The sequence below is a fragment of the Bufo bufo genome, chromosome 2 (genome assembly GCF_905171765.1).
Source record: "Bufo bufo chromosome 2, aBufBuf1.1, whole genome shotgun sequence".
NCBI lineage: Eukaryota > Metazoa > Chordata > Amphibia > Anura > Bufonidae > Bufo > Bufo bufo.
Window position 1 is genome coordinate 210,024,105 of NC_053390.1, and position 17,065 is coordinate 210,041,169.

Here is a 17,065-nt window from a genome sequence, read left to right on the forward strand (position 1 = left end):
TTTTCCTACTGTTGTATTCTTTGCTGCTATTGGTGGACAGTAAAGAAAGGGTTAAGCAATACTCGCCTCCGTGTCTTTTATAAAATCCTGACTTTACATCATGAAATAGCAAAATCATGCAATTATAAATCTCACAGATTATTGAGGATTTGTTGATGGCACTGCTCTATTTGTTTTTGTTTCTTCCTGTTTATTTCCTTTTTGTTTATTATGCTGAAAAAAGGAGAATATTGCTCAGTTGTGATCCCCTAAATTCGGGACTCGAATGCTACCATATGCTTATTGTATATGTCCATGTAAAAGAGCATATACGCTAATAAAAAACTATTGATCAATAAATGTAAGACAGCTTCCTTGGTGCCTTACATTTAGACCTGGTAAATGAGATGGGCCTGCCGGTTCGTCCCCTCCACGCCCACTTTTTTTTTAGACCTGGTGTGAGTATACAGTATAGTAGATAAGTGTATACAGTGATTAGCTGCAGTTATATAAACCTCCTGTCTGTACTATCTGTGTTTGCCGACTTTCCAGTGTAGTTCTATGGGATGTAGTTTCACACTGGTCTCCCTGCATGTAAGAGCTGAGAATATTTTTTTTACAGGGCAGACAGGCTGACACTGTATCACACAGGAAAATAGAGACCCTGCAGTGCGAGGCCAGGAATGATGGAAAATGTAGGATCCATATCTGAGGGGGAAGAAGGAATCAAGATGCCTGACAACCCATAAATGGCACATCAAATAAAACAGGTATACACAAGGCATTAACAAGAGCCACTGTCGTATTCTTTAATAATGTCCTATCCTGCAGTATATAGGCAAAGAAAAACAATCCTGACATTCTTTTTTAAAGTAGAGCAAGCCATTAAAATGTGCGCCATTTATTGGTATACAGGAGATGATATTCATGGTAACAAATCACTGTTCCAACCAGTGGAGATACAGCAAAGCACAAAGCCACCAAACATTAATCAAGAAAGGATTTTTCACTTTATTAAGCACCAGCTTAACAATGAATATTCTCCTAAATCCCAGTTTACTTATTTGTTTGGCTGTAACTGTTCATAATACAACACAGTAAAAAACTTTAGCTCAAAAGCACAACAAAATAATTCAATCATTTCCATTTTCTTCTGCTTCTTTATTTATTGACCAGGACCAGACAGAGATTTGTTCATGAACTGTTTCTTTGCAAAGCACATCCACCACTGCAGAAAGAAAAGGATCACATTAAATATGAGACTAAATACCAAAATTGCTCTGTTTCTGTTAACACCATGTTCACATTGTACATCAACATGTACACTAAACGTAAGGCCAAGACATGTTTTTGAGGCTCTATGTACATACTGATGGCCAATTTTCAGGATAGGTCCTCAATATCAGATAGGTGAAGGTCAGACTCCTGGGACCCCCAGCAATCAGCTGAATGAAGAGGCTTCTTCCTAGGCTACGTGACATCACGTTCATCAGTCACATAGCCTAGACGTAGGTCAGCCCCATTCAAGGTAACTGGGCTGAGCTGTGATACAGAGCACAGGCGCTATCAAATAGACAGTGCTATGCTTGGTAAGCTGCGAGCAGGCTGCAGTGCTCACTGAAGCTCCGGTGAGTGCCAGGGCTTCCTCAAACAGGTGATCGGTTGGGGAGACTGGGAGTTGGACCCCTGCCGATCGGATATTAATGACCTATCCTGAGAATAGGTCATCAATATGTAAATCCCCCAAAAAAATAATTTAAAAAGAATATTAAACATAGTATAAGAAGTAACAAAAGACAGACTGCTTGGCAAATACTACAGTTTCATGCACATGGAACATGGTATGAACATAGTCTAAGGCTACTTTTACACTAGCGTTAATATTTTTCAGTATTGAGATCCGTCATAGGGTCTCAATACCGGAAAAAAAAGCTTCAGTTTTGTCCCCATTTATTGTCAATGGGGACAAAACGTAACTGAACAGAACGTAATGCTCCAAAATGCATTCCGTTCCGTACTCATACCAGAGAGCAATGCTGCGGTTTGCTTTCAGTCCTTGGATGCGGAGCAAGACGGATCCGTCATGACCCACAATGCAAGTGAATGGGGACGGATCAGTTTTCTCTGACAATAGAAAATTGATCCGTCCCCCATTGAATTTCAATGGAGTTTGTGATGGACCGTCTTGGCTATGTTAAAGATAATACAAGCGGATCCGTTGATAACAGATGCAGATGGTTGTATTATCAGTAACGGAAGCATTTTTGCTGAACCCTGCCGGATCCAGTAAAAACGCTAGTGTGAAAGTAGCCTAAGATGGTAGAGCAAAGCATGTGCGTTTTAGGTCAGCTACTATGAATGAATGAATGAATTACAGTCTCCAAAAAATCCCGAGTGACAATGGAGCGGCATAGAGAGGACAATGGAGCGGCCATACCGAGGACCAACACTGTGTCTATTTACAGCGCAATACCTATGGCTGCCACCTGATCCCCCTGAGGCGTAACATCGCTACCTGCCGATTACAACTGGACACACTTCAGTATCACAAGTACTGGACCTTGAGTGGTCCAATATAAGATGCATTATTATCATTCATCTTTGAGCATTAACTCATTGAGTACTTGAGATTTTTGAGGGGGTGATCTAAATAGCATTTAGAGTGGCACTTCAATTATGGTCAGATAGTCACTTTATTATTAGAGCGCCTTTTCATGTGACTTTATCACTGTCATTTTATCAATGCACTCTATTAATGCACCTTATTTAATATTCTACATAAGATTGCCATCTCTTGATGAGACAATATCAATGCACCTTATTAAGATGGGTACTATTCCATTTTCTGTTGTCCCCTGATGAAGTGGCGCCTTATGCCACAGTGAAACGAGTTGGGACTTAGTGGGACCAAAAAATATATACCTATTCAACATACAATTTTGTATTTTTGTTTGGATTTTTCTTTTTTTGTAACTAGTAGTGTACGTTTATACTGTATATTTGATACCCTGACCTGACCATTGGACAACTCTATCTTGTGACCTTGGTGATGGGACCTTTCTCTGTGTCAGGGATTGACTAGGGTGACTAGGAGGTTCCAGACAAGGGATCGCCCCTATCAGGGCAGCCATTCCGTTTTTAGGGAGGGATTAAATAGAAATAGGGAGAGGGGTAGGGATAATTTTTCTTTCTTATATAACACTAAATGGTAGGAGATGGTACCAAGTGATTTCACATTGTCCTAACATTAAAAGTGAAGTTCTAGTGGTGTTTTTTCTGTGATGCCACACTAAACACAAAGCCTGTTTTGGAACTTGGTTAAACATAAAAAGATATACAATATAATCAATTGTAGGTAAAGCAGTCTTACCTTGCTGGGCTTGTCTGTTTGAGGGTCAAACACTTTTTCACATAGTCTAAGGCCAGTCTCCTGCCTCAGCTGCTGCAAGTATGCCCTCATCACCTCTGAGAGAAGGTAACCAAAAAATACACAATATATGATTTCATTTAGCAATTATACAGCTTAGGCTGCCCATACACATTCAGGTTTTTTCATGCATTTTTTCAAGCTAAAATCATGTGTAGATTATAAAGGGATAATTAAAGGGGTATGCCAGGATAGGTGATAACTATTAGATTGGTGGTTGGCCTACCCTAGGACACCACCAATCACGATGATAGGCTCAGCTTCTCCTGCTCTATAACATGCTGCCTGCAGATTGCACTGCATTTTGTGGTGACAGGTTCTCTTTAATATTACACAACAAAGGAAATATTTCCCAAAAAATAAGTACAAACTGGTGTAAAGTAGAACTGGCTTAGTTGCCCATAGCAACCAATTTAGATTCCTCCTTTCATTTTCCAAAGGAACTGTACAAAATGAAAAGAGGAATCTGATTGGTTGTTATGGGCAACTAAGCCAGTTCTACTTTACACTAGTTTGATAAATGACCCCAAAAGTGCCTAATGCTATTGCCCAAATTACATAAAAATACCAATAATACAGCATATAGACCAAAAATAAATAATATCACAAGATCTAATCAATGTGTAGAATTAGAAATTCTCAATGCACACAATGCAGATTTTTTTGGTGCAGATTTTAAAATCTGCGGCATGTCAATTTATTTTATTTTTCCTGACCGTATTTTCTTCATTCACCAAATCCGCACCAATTGATGCGGATTGACCGCACAGAATTGCCTGCGAACACCTGCGGATTTCAGTGCAGATTCTCTGCACATGAATCCTGAACGTGTGCATGTACCCTTATAACGTGATCGCACTAATCAAAGGTAACATAATTGTTGTGACGTAGCCACAAAAAACATCCAAGTGATGTTCCTCCCCTGAGGAAGCACTTGGTGCACTGCACTTTCCATTTTAGTTAGTACATGTTTCATCGCTTGGATGTTTTTTGTGGCTACATCACAACAATTATGTTACCTTTGATTAGTGCGATCACGTTATAATCAGGCCATGTACTACTGTGATTATATTTCCTGTTCCCTGTCCACCACCATCAATTAGGAGTTTTTTTAACCAGTATTTTATCATGTAGCTGCGTTAAGTAAATTGTTCTAGATATTTTTTCTTATTTTTAAACATTTCCCAAGAGGCATTCATATTTAGACACCCATTACCTCTGAATACTGCACATATAAGGCTACTTTCACACTTGTGTTTAACTTTTCCAATAGTGAGATCCGGCAGAGGATCTCAATACTGGAGAAAAACGCTTCCGTTTTGTCCCCATTCATTGTCAATGGGGACAAAACGTAACTGAACAGAATGGAATGCTCCAAAAATGCATTCCGTTCTGTTTGGTTGCGTTCCCATACTGGAGAGAAAACCGCAGCAAGCTCTTGGACACAAAAGAAAACGGATCCGACAACCATTGACTTTCAGTGGAGTTCATGCAGGATCAGTTATGGCTATTTTAAAGATAATATAACCGGATCCGTTCATAACGGATGCAGATGGTTGTATTATCAGAAACAAAAGCGTTTTTTGCTGATCCCTGCCGGATCAGGCAAAAACACAAGTGTGAAAGTAGCCTAAAACAGTAGAGCAAAGCATGTGCGTTTTATGTCAGCTACTATAAATGAATGAATTACAGTCTCCAAAAAATCCTGAGTGACAATGGAGCGGCATAGAGAGCCTTATCCGTAGCGTTGCTGTCTTGCATCAAAGTCCTGATCAGCGTAATAACACGGACATGTAAAGCTGCAAACATGAAATGTCAGATTATTGTGGGAGCTCTAGTGGCCAGTGTCTTGGACCATTTCAATATTTTTTGTGGCCAAAAATATACTAAAAACTAGGGATCGACCGATATTGATTTTTTAGGGTCGATACCGATAATTTGTCAACTTTCAGGCCGATAGCCGATAATTTATACCGATATTCTGGGTATTTTTATTTTTGATAAAAAAAAAAAATTTCCTACACAAATCTGCTGAAAATTAATATGTTTATTGTTAACATGTATTATTATTTTATTTTCAATCTTTTTCATTTATACTTAATATTTTTGTGTTTTTTTTTTTTTACTAACTGTTAGCCCCCTTAGGGACTAGAACCCTTGTCCTATTCACCCTGATAGAGATCTATCAGGGTGAATAGGATCTCACACTGTCCCTGCTGCCCTGTGCTCTGTGCACACAGCAGCAAGGTTACTGACTATGGCAGCCAGGGCTTCTATAGCGTCCTGGCTGCCATGGTAACCGATCGGAGCCCCAGGCTTACACTGCTGGGGCTCCGATCGGAGGAGCAGGGGAGAGGGGATCCTGTGGCCACTGCCACCAATGATTAATACTGGGGGGCTTGGGCGCACTGCGCCACCAATGAAGATACCCCTCTCATTCACATACAGGAGGCGGGAGCTGGCTGCAGAATCACATAGCCGGCTCCCGACCTCTATGAGCGGTAGCTGCGACTTGCAGCACCTAAGGGGTTAGCTACCGCGGACCGCAGCTGCCGTTCATAGAGGTCGGGAGCCGGCTATGTGATTCTGCAGCCAGCTCCCGCCTCCTGTATATGAATTAATGAAAGACTTATCTTCATTGGTGGAGCGGTGGCCACAGCCCCTCCCCTCCTCTTATCTTCTCCCCTCTCATTGGCGGCAGCAGCAGGGGGGAGGGAGACACTGCTTCCTTCTCCCCTGTGCTGCGGAGGGAACACAGAGCGCTGACAGCAGCGCGATCTGTGTTCCCATTACGTTATCTGTATATCGGCAAAATAGATGCCGATAACTGTCAAAATCCTCAATATCGGCCGATAATATCGGTAAAACCGATAATCGGTCGATCCCTACTAAAAACCTGATTTAAATGACATGAGCTTTTCTCATTGTACATTACCTTGCTCTTGTATTAGTTGACAGACCTATTATGAGTCATTAGGTAAGGAAAATCAGAACGGATCATACCAGATCTGTCACATTTGTCATGCACCCGGAAAGGAAACAAAACGAGTACATGTCGCCAGCGTGAACAGAGCCTAACCAAGTACAGAGCATTTGTAAGCACGGAAAAATAACTTATGGGACCCTGATCTCCTCGTGTCATCACTGGCCCATTAGAAGGATTTAAACTTTGATCCCAGTGATCCTTCTAACCACCAGGCAATTGTGGATTAAAGCTCAGTCTGGGATCCGTTGCCAGAGAAGAAAACGTCACCTACTTAGTTTACCACATCTGTCTCCTCCTTCATAGCAACCAAGAGCTGAATCTTACCGTCCTCCTGTTTGTTGGAAGGTTTCACATACATGGCACTGAGTGGGAACCCTGGTTCTCCAGGAATGGGGAAGTTCGTAATTCCTAGAGTGTACATTTCCTTTTCTCCCTGTCCTTTAGAATTGCACTGGTTCAAAAGAGGAAAAACCCATTAGTTACCTAGAGAATAGAAACTTACCAGGCTTTATGTTCATCTCTCAGAGCAGAAATAAACATGTACAGCTATCATCTCAAACATCCGAGAACAGAGGTCTGACTCTTCAAGTGTTGTCGGGAAATGCTGACCTAGCAAGGATTTTGTCAGATTTTATAAAGATTCAATATTGGAATTAATCTAATCTTCACTACATGATCAATATTTTTGCATTGATAAAAATGTAAAATCATATGTCTGATGACATGGTTTACCAACAAGTAGTAAACTATATGAGCAGATATATTGGTTCAGGTAATGTACTGGTCCCGAGACAAGGTACGGTACGTTCTCATGACTGACAGTTCCTGAAATATCTAGCAAGGGAACATATACGTGGGAAATGACAGCTGGGTATAGAATGCACAGATTTCCTGGAAAGTGGAAAATAAACATACATGTATTTTTAGTAAAATATGATTAATATCACAGCCTGGAATTGTTAGAATACCGTTACGCTACTATTCCTGCACTCCATCAGTAGCACAGCGCCGATATAGTCTTGAGCTGAGAAATGGCGTCAGGCGCGGCCGTCTGGAGATAGCCGCTGCTGCCACGTGCGGCCGTCTGGCGATAAACGGTGTCCAAGTTTGGTTTCTAGGGATCCCTTACTTAACCGCTTGAGTCTTTTCTATGGCAGTGTCAGGCATGCCCCTAGTAAGTAGTCTATATCTGATTAATGTAATCTTCAGATCCAGAGGGTTTCCCAGAAATACACTGCTCAAAAAAATAAAAGGAACACTTAAACAACACAATGTAATTTCAAGTCAATCACACTTCTGTAAAATCAAACTGTCCACTTGGGAAGCAACACTGAGTGACAATCAATTTCACATGCTGTTGTGCAAATGGGATAGACAACAGGTGGAAATTATAGGCAATTAGCAAGACACCCCCAATAAAGGAGTGGTTCTGCAGGTGGTAACCACAGACCACGTCTCAGTTCCTATGCTTCCTGGCTGATGTTTTGGTCACTTTTGAATGCTGGCGGTGCTTTCACTCTAGTGGTAGCATGAGACGGAGTCTACAACCCACACAAGTGGCTCAGGTAGTGCAGCTTATCCAGGATGGCACATCAATGCGAGCTGTGGCAAGAAGGTTTGCTGTGTCTGTCAGCGTAGTGTCCAGAGCATGGAGGCGCTACCAGGAGACAGGCCAGTACATCAGGAGACGTGGAGGAGGCCGTAGGAGGGCAACAACCCAGCAGCAGGACCGCTACCTCCGCCTTTGTGCAAGGAGGAACAGGAGGAGCACTGCCAGAGCCCTGCAAAATGACCTCCAGCAGGCCACAAATGTGCATGTGTCTGCTCAAACGGTCAGAAACAGACTCCATGAGGGTGATATGAGGGCCCGACGTCCACAGGTGGGGGTTGTGCTTACAGCCCAACACCGTGCAGGACGTTTGGCATTTGCCAGAGAACACCAAGATTGGCAAATTCGCCACTGGCGCCCTGTGCTCTTCACAGATGAAAGCAGGTTCACACTGAGCACACGTGACAGACGTGACAGAGTCTTGAGACGCCGTGGAGAACGTTCTGCTGCCTGCAACATCCTCCAGCATGGCCGGTTTGGCATTGGGTCAGTAATGGTGTGGGGTGGCATTTCTTTGGAGGGCCGCACAGCCCTCCATGTGCTCGCCAGAGGTAGCCTGACTGCCATTAGGTACCGAGATGAGATCCCCAGACCCCTTGTGAGACCATATGCTGGTGCGGTTGGCCCTGGGTTCCTCCTAATGCAAGACAATGCTAGACCTCATGTGGCTGGAGTGTGTCAGCAGTTCCTGCAAGACGAAGGCATTGATGCTATGGACTGGCCCGCCCGTTCCCCAGACCTGAATCCAATTGAGCACATCTGGGACATCATGTCTCGCTCTATCCACCAACGTCACGTTGCACCACAGACTGTCCAGGAGTTGGCAGATGCTTTAGTCCAGGTCTGGGAGGAGATCCCTCAGGAGACCGTCTGCCACCTCATCAGGAGCATGCACAGGCGTTGTAGGGAGGTCATACAGGCACGTGGAGGCCACACACACTACTAAGCCTCATTTTGACTTGTTTTAAGGACATTACATCAAAGTTGGATCAGCCTGTAGTGTGTTTTTCCACTTTAATTTTGAGGGTGACTCCAAATCCAGACCTCCATGGGTTGAAAAATTTGATTTCCATTTTTTTATTTTTGTGTGATTTTGTTGTCAGCACATTCAACTATGTAAAGAACAAAGTATTTCAGAAGAATATTTAATTAATTCAGATCTAGGATGTGTTATTTTTGTGTTCCCTTTATTTTTTTGAGCAGTGTATATTTATTATCTATCCACAGGTTAGAGGACGGTCCTGCTGGGACCACCACCAATCCCTAGCATGGGGGACCCAGACCATATTCCTGCTCACCAGCACGTCTATGGTGAAGAGGAGCTGCAGACCGTATGGAAGGTACAGAAACAGCGAACACTAGGATATATCCTAAGGAGTGTCGCTCACTTATCAGCTGCACGGTTGAGAGCTGAACTATCGAAGAACCAATTTAATGCAAATACAGCATTCCAATAAAATCCGATCACTTATCAAGGGTACGACTACACAGTGATTTTAGGCGCGGCACGTTTCGCATGCCCGAGTATTGCAGTGTAGCAGGGCAGCCTTAGGAACTAATGCCGTTGCAGCGCCACTCACACATTTGCTGCGACCATGTATTGACTGCGATACGTGGTCGCAGCAAACGCAAGTTTTTTTACCAAATATTTCTTCTCATATATTATACAATTATTTTTCCTTGCCATACAATATTTTCATTGGCTAATTTTGTAAATCTGATATGTGGCATTTGATGCAAATTCTCACCTTTTGCAACTTCTTCAAGCACTCAGAAATATAAAGGGTGATGTAAATCAAGGTCCGGTCAGCTTCATTCTGTATAAAAATAAAAATAAATACAAAAATGAATGAAGGGCAACTGAATACGTTGCGACAATACAATACAAAACACAATTGGTATAGCTCAAATCACTTGCCTTGATTTCGTAGTTTTTGAAGAACACATTGGCCTTGAAATAATAAATGGCTTCCTCAATAATATCTGTGTCCTTTGCTAGAAAAAGAAGGAATCTCTATGAAATCACATTTCTAATACAGTCATATACAGGGTAATATAATACTACTTGACTGATCTAATAATGCCATGTACATTATGCAAATGCCTGCAATCACAGCAAAACTAATATGTATTTCCTCACCATGGCCAGTAATAAAACGAGCCCAATAATCTGAGCTCAAACAATCTGATTGCCACAAGCTTGCCACACAGGGTGTCAGAATGGCAATGTTGTAGGAAATACTGAATATTGGTGCAATAATGGCCCCTCTATGAGCCGAAGGAGAAGCAAGCTTGTCCATGCAATACAATGATGCTTAAAAGGGTTGTGCCATCAGGGGATGGTTGTGTGTTAGGACAACCTCTTTAAAAAGTTTATATATGTAATGTAATGTAATGTATCTCAAAGGGGTTTTGGGACAGCTTTTTAAAGGGAGTCTTTCACCTAATCTGAGCGTTTTAGACCGCTCAGATCAGGTTATAGACTCTTCGACCCTCATTACAATGTTACCTTTCTTTTCTGTGTCCCTCGTCCAGATCATGAAAAAAACACTTTTTAAACGTATGCAAATGAGCTTCTGAAGGTGCCCAGGGGCGGCATTACTGGGCGATGTGCCCAGGAAAACACACCTCTTTCAGCCCTCTGGCCCGCCCTTCTGTCCTATTACCTCCTCCTCTGCCTCCAGCCGGCGGACGTCACGAGCGGCAAGAGAAGAAGTCAGGCTGGGAACTGGCCCGCACCTGCACACTGCTCTGCCCATTATGGGCAGAGGAACAGCTATTGCGCATGCGCCGACCAACTAAAGACAGCCAGCCCGTCGTCCTCTGGTGCCGCTTGTGACTTTCGCGGGCTGGAGGCAGAGGAGGAGGTATTAGGACAGAAGGGCGGGCCAGAGGGCTGAAAGAGGTGTGTTTTTCTGGGCACGTCGCCTAGTAACGCCGCCCCTCGGCACCTTCAGAAGCTCATTTGCATACGTTTAAAAGTGTTTTTTTCATGATCTTGACGAGGGACACAGAAAAGAAAGGTACCATTGTAATGAGGGTCGAAGAGTCTATAACCTGATTTGAGCGGTCTAAAACGCTCTGATTAGGTTAAAGACTCCCTTTAATTTTCTTGGGCGATACTGGTGCGTCCCTGGATGCGGCCATGGCATTGATTGACAGATTTGGTAGCTTTTCCGGACTACGGATAAACTGGCAGAAATCCTCTTTGATGCCAATTGACGGGCAAGCTCTGACAGGCAGACAAGTAGACAGTTTGGTGCCCTGGGTGGATAAATTTAAATATCTGGGATTACATATAACACCGAGACTAGCGGATTTTGAAGAACTAAATCTATCCCCTTTGCTAGCTACTTTTAGGCTTAAAGTGAGGTCATGGTGTAGGCTCTTTCTTTCGGTGGTAGGTAGAGTTAACCTTTTAAAAATGGTTATGATGCCCCAACTGTTATATATACTGAATAATGCTCCAGTTTGGATCCCTCTGGATAGATTTAAGAAAATTCACTCTATATTTAGAGATCTTACTTGGAAGTATGGACAGGCTAGGATCAAACTGGAGACATTGCAGTATTCTAAGTCGGAAGGGGGCTTAGCTGTCCCTAACGCATGGATTTATTTTTTGGCTTCCCAATGTCAGCATTTTAAGGGATGGATTGATCTACAAGCACCGGATATGACTGGGCAGATATTGCAGCATTGGCTGGGCAGTCGTGACCTCATGGGCATTCTGGAAGGTTCAGGAATGCATGCAGGGAGGGAAAAACTTCCTCTGATTGAACTCATGAAAAAAGTTTGGGCAAAAGTGAAGCTGCTAAGAGGAGTGGGAGGTATTAGTGAACTTTCCCCTATTGGAAAGAACCACTTGTTGCCAGAACTATTGGCCATACCAGGACTTAGGAACTGGGAAACTTATGGAGTGACGAGAATTGGACAATTAATTAAGGACAAGACATGTAAGTCATTTCAAAACCTGCAGCAGGAATTTAATATCCCCAAGGAGTGGTTTTATAAATATCTTCAAATAAGACATGCCCTTGAGGTCACGATGCGGAAGGGATGTGTGATAGCTCAAATGGAGGTGGTCCATAAGCTTGTTCTTCCGTCGGGAGGGGGAAAAAGAGGGTTAATATCACAGGAGTACGCTCTTCTAATGGAAAAATTCTTAGAGGGATATCCGCTTTCAAGAATGAAAAAGTGGGAGGCTGACGTGGGGGATATGTCTAAGGATATGTGGGAAGATATTTTAGAAGCAGTCCCCAAGGTGTCTCTAAGTGAACAGGGCAAACTGTCCCAACTATTTATTATACACAGAGTGTACAAAACACCGGTGTTCCTGAAAAAGATAGGAGTAAGAGGTGATGACAAGTGCCCAAAGTGTATGGAAGATGGTGCAGACTTGTTACATATGTTGTGGTCTTGTCCAGTAGTTGGTAATTATTGGGAGGAAGTTGTAGAGATGATTAATAGTAAATTGACATTAAGAATTCAAAAAGATCCTAAGGTGTGTATTCTGGGGTATGTGTCTGAAATAGGAGGGAATGAACCGGTTAGGGTAGCTGCGGGGAGATTGCTATATGTGGCCAGGAAACTGATCGCTATGAGGTGGATCCAGGGAAGTCCGCCCACACTGAGTGAGTTTGAACGGAAGGTGCATGACATGCTGGTACTCGAAAAAGGGGTGTTTGTGAAGAGAGGGTACCCTCAGAAGTTTGAAAAAATGTGGACTGAATGGTTATCTCATACCCACGTGGTTATATAGACATGTGATGGTCAAGACCAATGTTAGGGTTGGGGGGTTAGGGTAGGGTAAGGGGGGGAGGGAGTTTGGAAAGGTCAAGTTTCTGGTAATTTTTTGCCCATAATATGTTTTAGCAAAGGTATATGTATTGTATGGATTCATGATAATACTGAGTGGTGATATACATATGAGTAATGTTGTTCACTGAATCTGCATTGTGGATAATGTAAAGAAAGAAAAAGTCAACATATTGTATTATGTTATAATATGTATTTATTGTTTAATAAAAACGATTTGATTTTAAAAAAAAGACTCCCTTTAATGATGACCTATCTTCTGTATAGGTCATCAGTATCCGATTGCTGGGGGTGCGACACCCGGGACCCCTGCCGATCCGCTGTTTGAGAATGCAGCGGCACTCGCCGTAGAGCCTCGGCCTTCTCTCAGCTTTCCCTAGGCCGAGTGAGGACATGTTCATCGGTCACATGGCCTAGACGCAGCTCAGCCCCACTAAAGTGAATGGGTCTGAGCTGCGATACCAAGCACAGCCACTATACAATGTATGGCGCTGTGGTCAGTGAGCTGCCTTCTCAGACAGTGGACCCCCACTAAACAGATACTGATTATCTATCCAGAGGACAGGTCATCAGGAAAAAAAAATATATATATGTTGAAAAACCCCTTTAATCAGTCCCACAGACTTTGAATGGAACAGCAGTGCACATGCTCAGTCACTGCTCCACTGAAGCACCTCTACATTACAGGAGGTGCAGTGTGGAAGAACAGGGGACACAGGACCCCTGTTCTCATGATCATTGCGGCTCCCAGCAACCAGGTACTTATTACCTGCCTAGCCTATGGTAGGGTGACAAATCCTGATAAAACTCTGTCACCCCTGCTGATATGTCCGTTTTACTAATACTTGTGTTTTCCATGTAACAAATCTGGAGCATCTATTCCTATGACTCTTTGTTGTGCCATTCCCCTATTATTCCTTCTATAAGTTATGAGTGAATTGCCAACAGTTTGCAATAATGGTCCATCTGGGTGTTACCAGTTGGGTGGACCCTGCACAGTCTGACACTATCCAGTCGGTGCTGCCTGTGTCAGACTGTGCCAAGGACACCCCTGCCCCCCCCCAAACTGGTAACACCCAGATGGACAGCAAAGTGACACATGCAGCTGTTGGCAGGAATTTGTTATACACAAATTATTATCAGCGCCCAGGAATAAATCCAAGAAATGGCACACTGCCCTGAATCTATTTGATGGCATAAAGTGTTAAAACATTTAGAGTCTACATCTTGATGACCAGTCCTCAGGATAGACCATCAGAATCAGATCGGCGGGGGTACGACTCCCCCCCCACCCAGGGATCAGTTGTTCTCAGGGGCTGCGGCACTGGAACTACACAGCTCCATACACTGCTGGTTACTGCAGCCATCCACATGCATGCGGCAGTGCTGCAATAACCAGGCTCACCCCCTACACAGTGTACCCCCAGTGCTGGGAACTGGACCCCAGTCATTCTGATAACGATGACCTATCCTAACGATTAAGAGTCAAGTCCTGGAAAACCCCTTTATGACACTAAATGTAAACTTTTAATATAAAATGATTAAACTTTGTTTACATAAATCCAGAAAACTGAATTTAATTCCTCACAGGTCTCACGTACAGCGCAGTACTGACACTGATGGCCGGCCAGCGTTACTAAACACGCAGCGTGCTGAGACTCGTATCCGTCCTGCAGCAGGAATGCGAGCGACTACTTACTCTCTCTGGGGGCAGGTCCCTTGAACTGGCTCCTAATCGGCAGTAATGCCATGTTTCCGATTAGTTTGGTGTCTGGTTCCATTAACATAGAGTGGTAGGCCTGGAACACATACAAACCGTTACACAAAATATTATTATTTTTTTAAACATATGTTTTATTGTTTCCAATAATAAAATATTACATACAAGAAATGTGCATTGTGTTACTTGTTTCAAACATCAATCTAATCTTGCAGGACCTTTGTAGTCCCAATAAAAGGGAGGAAATAAGAAAAAACAAAGTTACAATATAATGAACTTAACCAAATTAAATAACAAAAAAATAAAAAATAAAAAGGGTGGCGAGGAGTTATATGCTCGACATTATATCACAAGAGTAATGAAACTTTGTAGAATTGGGAGTTAAGCCAGTTATGCCACTTAGCCTTGAACTTGACTAGTTTATTGGAGACTGAGGCGTTGATCATCTCATAGAGACAGCTGCCGTTAACGGAGTTATAGTATATGGAACGCATCACGAATTTGCGTGTCATCCTTGCGCAGGGGCCATGCTAATCTTCTCTGTATCGTTCCAATTTTAGTATATGTGCTGCCGAAGCCAGCACGCGTTAGGCTACTTTCACACTCGCGTTTGGTGCGGATCCGTCATGGATCTGCACAGACGGATCCGTTCAAATAATACAAACGTCTGCATCCGTTTTAGAACGGATCCATTTGGCTCAGTTTCGTCAGATGGACACCAAAAGCAGTGTTTTGGTGTCCGCCTCCAAAGAGGAATAGAGACGGAACGGAAGCAAACTGATCCGTCCCCATTGACTTACATTGTGTGCCAGGACGGATCCGTCTTGCTCCGCACCACATCACGGACAGAAAAACGCTGCAGGCAGCGTTTTGGTGTCCGCCTTCAAAGCGAAATGGAGACTGATCGGATGCAAACTGATGCAATCTGAGCGGATCCTTTCCCATTCAGAGGGCATTAGGGCAAAACTGATCCGTTTTGGACCGCTTGTGAGAGCCCTCAACGGATCTCACAAACGGAAAGCCAAAACGCGAGTGTGAAAGTAGTCTTACATAAAATCTACGTAAATTCAATGACAGAAAACCAGAGAGGTGATATTTAGCATTATAAGAATGGTTGGGAGAAGAATGCATGGTACAAAAGAAAACACTCTTCTAAAAAAAAAAAAAAGTACATTTCTGGCTATTTTCTGTATGTACGCTACAATTATATTAGCAGATAATAAGTGAGCGAATGTATGTGTAATGACTGTTCTGCTGGCTGGTACTGCAGACACAGCGATTCACCCAGGAATCTGAATACCTGTGTATGCACAGGCAGAGAGGACAGCGAGTCATTCTTTATACAGGTTACTGGGCTGGTCCCCATAGCCGTTTAGGATCTGTGCTTCTGGAGCGGTCTGATAGAAGACGCCTGATAGTTAACAATTCCGGGGCCCAGCGAGCACCCTCTCTCCAGGCTAATGCTGGGGTTTTCTTTTGTAGACTGCCATCACGGCAAATTCAGCTAATCTGTTCACGTGGTGCGGTATTGTTGCGGCTGTGGGTTGGAGTGGCCCAGAGCCAAGGGGTGCTGTTGGGCTGCCGGGTCTCACCGCCTGCAGGTGCTGTGTAGAGGTGGTTGCCATGGGGTGCTGCACCAAATTATGTAAAGAGCCTCCTAGATGTGGTGAATAGGCCTATGCATTTTGATCAAAACTTTACAAAGTGCCTCGTGGACCGTTTACTAATTATGCTGAAAAGCAGCAGATCAATGCATGACATGTGGATTTGTCATCCGTGGTTTTCCCCCCTCTAGACCAACAACCTTCAGCACTCTAGCTGCTGTGAAACTACAACTCCCAGCATGCAAACATGTGCGGCTGTTCTCGTGAGGCCTCTTTCACACGTGCGGATGCCATGCGTGTCATCCGCTGCATGAATGACAGCCAAGCCGCGCTCTGGACAGCAGAGACCCGGAGCATTAACATGATTGATAATACTCCGTGCCTCACAGTGAGATAAAGTTGTCACCGTGATTTTGTAGTAAAAAGATCACAGAGAGGAGCATTATCAATCATGTTACTGCACCGTGTCTCTGCTGTCCAGAGCGCGGCTTGGCTGTGTTTCACGCAGCGGATGACACACATGGCATCCACTTATGAGAAAGAGCTGTAATCCAAAAGAAGTGAATGGAGCATTCTGGGAGATGTAGTTTCTGAACAGCTGGAGTGCCAGAGGTTGCTGGTCCCTGTTCTACAGTTTGCCATCATTTGCTGCACACTGTTCACATTTTTTGCAACATGAAAGATCAGGACATCTCCAGACTGAAGACCGATCTCTTTTTGTTTTGATGTACTTTTTGGTTTAACCCTGAAATTACTAGGTCCACTTTCATTTCCCCCCCCCCCCCCCCCAACGTTTCAATTAGGGATCGACCGATTATCGGTTTGGCCGATATTATCGGCCGATATTGAGGATTTTGAACGTTATCGGTATCGGCATCTATTTTGCCGATATACCGATAACATATTGGGAACACAGAACGCGCTG

General features: G+C 43.5%; 1 protein-coding gene and 1 non-coding gene across 3 annotated transcripts in view; both read right to left on the reverse strand.

Moving 5' to 3' along the window:
- Window positions 1-768: 768 nt before the first annotated feature.
- Window positions 769-17,065, reverse strand: part of ARPC3 (actin related protein 2/3 complex subunit 3) — a 29,448-nt gene continuing 13,151 nt past the window's right edge. For both annotated transcript variants that reach the window (XM_040416076.1, XM_040416075.1), the window contains exons 2-7: window positions 14,516-14,615; window positions 9,920-9,996; window positions 9,750-9,818; window positions 6,717-6,843; window positions 3,350-3,444; window positions 769-1,207 (exon numbers count right to left, since the gene is read on the reverse strand). In XM_040416076.1, coding sequence (XP_040272010.1) covers window positions 1,145-1,207; window positions 3,350-3,444; window positions 6,717-6,843; window positions 9,750-9,818; window positions 9,920-9,996; window positions 14,516-14,603 — 519 coding nt within the window. In that variant the 5' untranslated portion in view covers window positions 14,604-14,615 and the 3' untranslated portion in view covers window positions 769-1,144. The remainder of the gene's footprint in view (window positions 1,208-3,349; window positions 3,445-6,716; window positions 6,844-9,749; window positions 9,819-9,919; window positions 9,997-14,515; window positions 14,616-17,065) is intronic.
- Window positions 15,014-15,120, reverse strand: LOC120992625. The gene has a single exon (XR_005777028.1). It is a non-coding gene; the product is annotated as a U6 spliceosomal RNA (small nuclear RNA).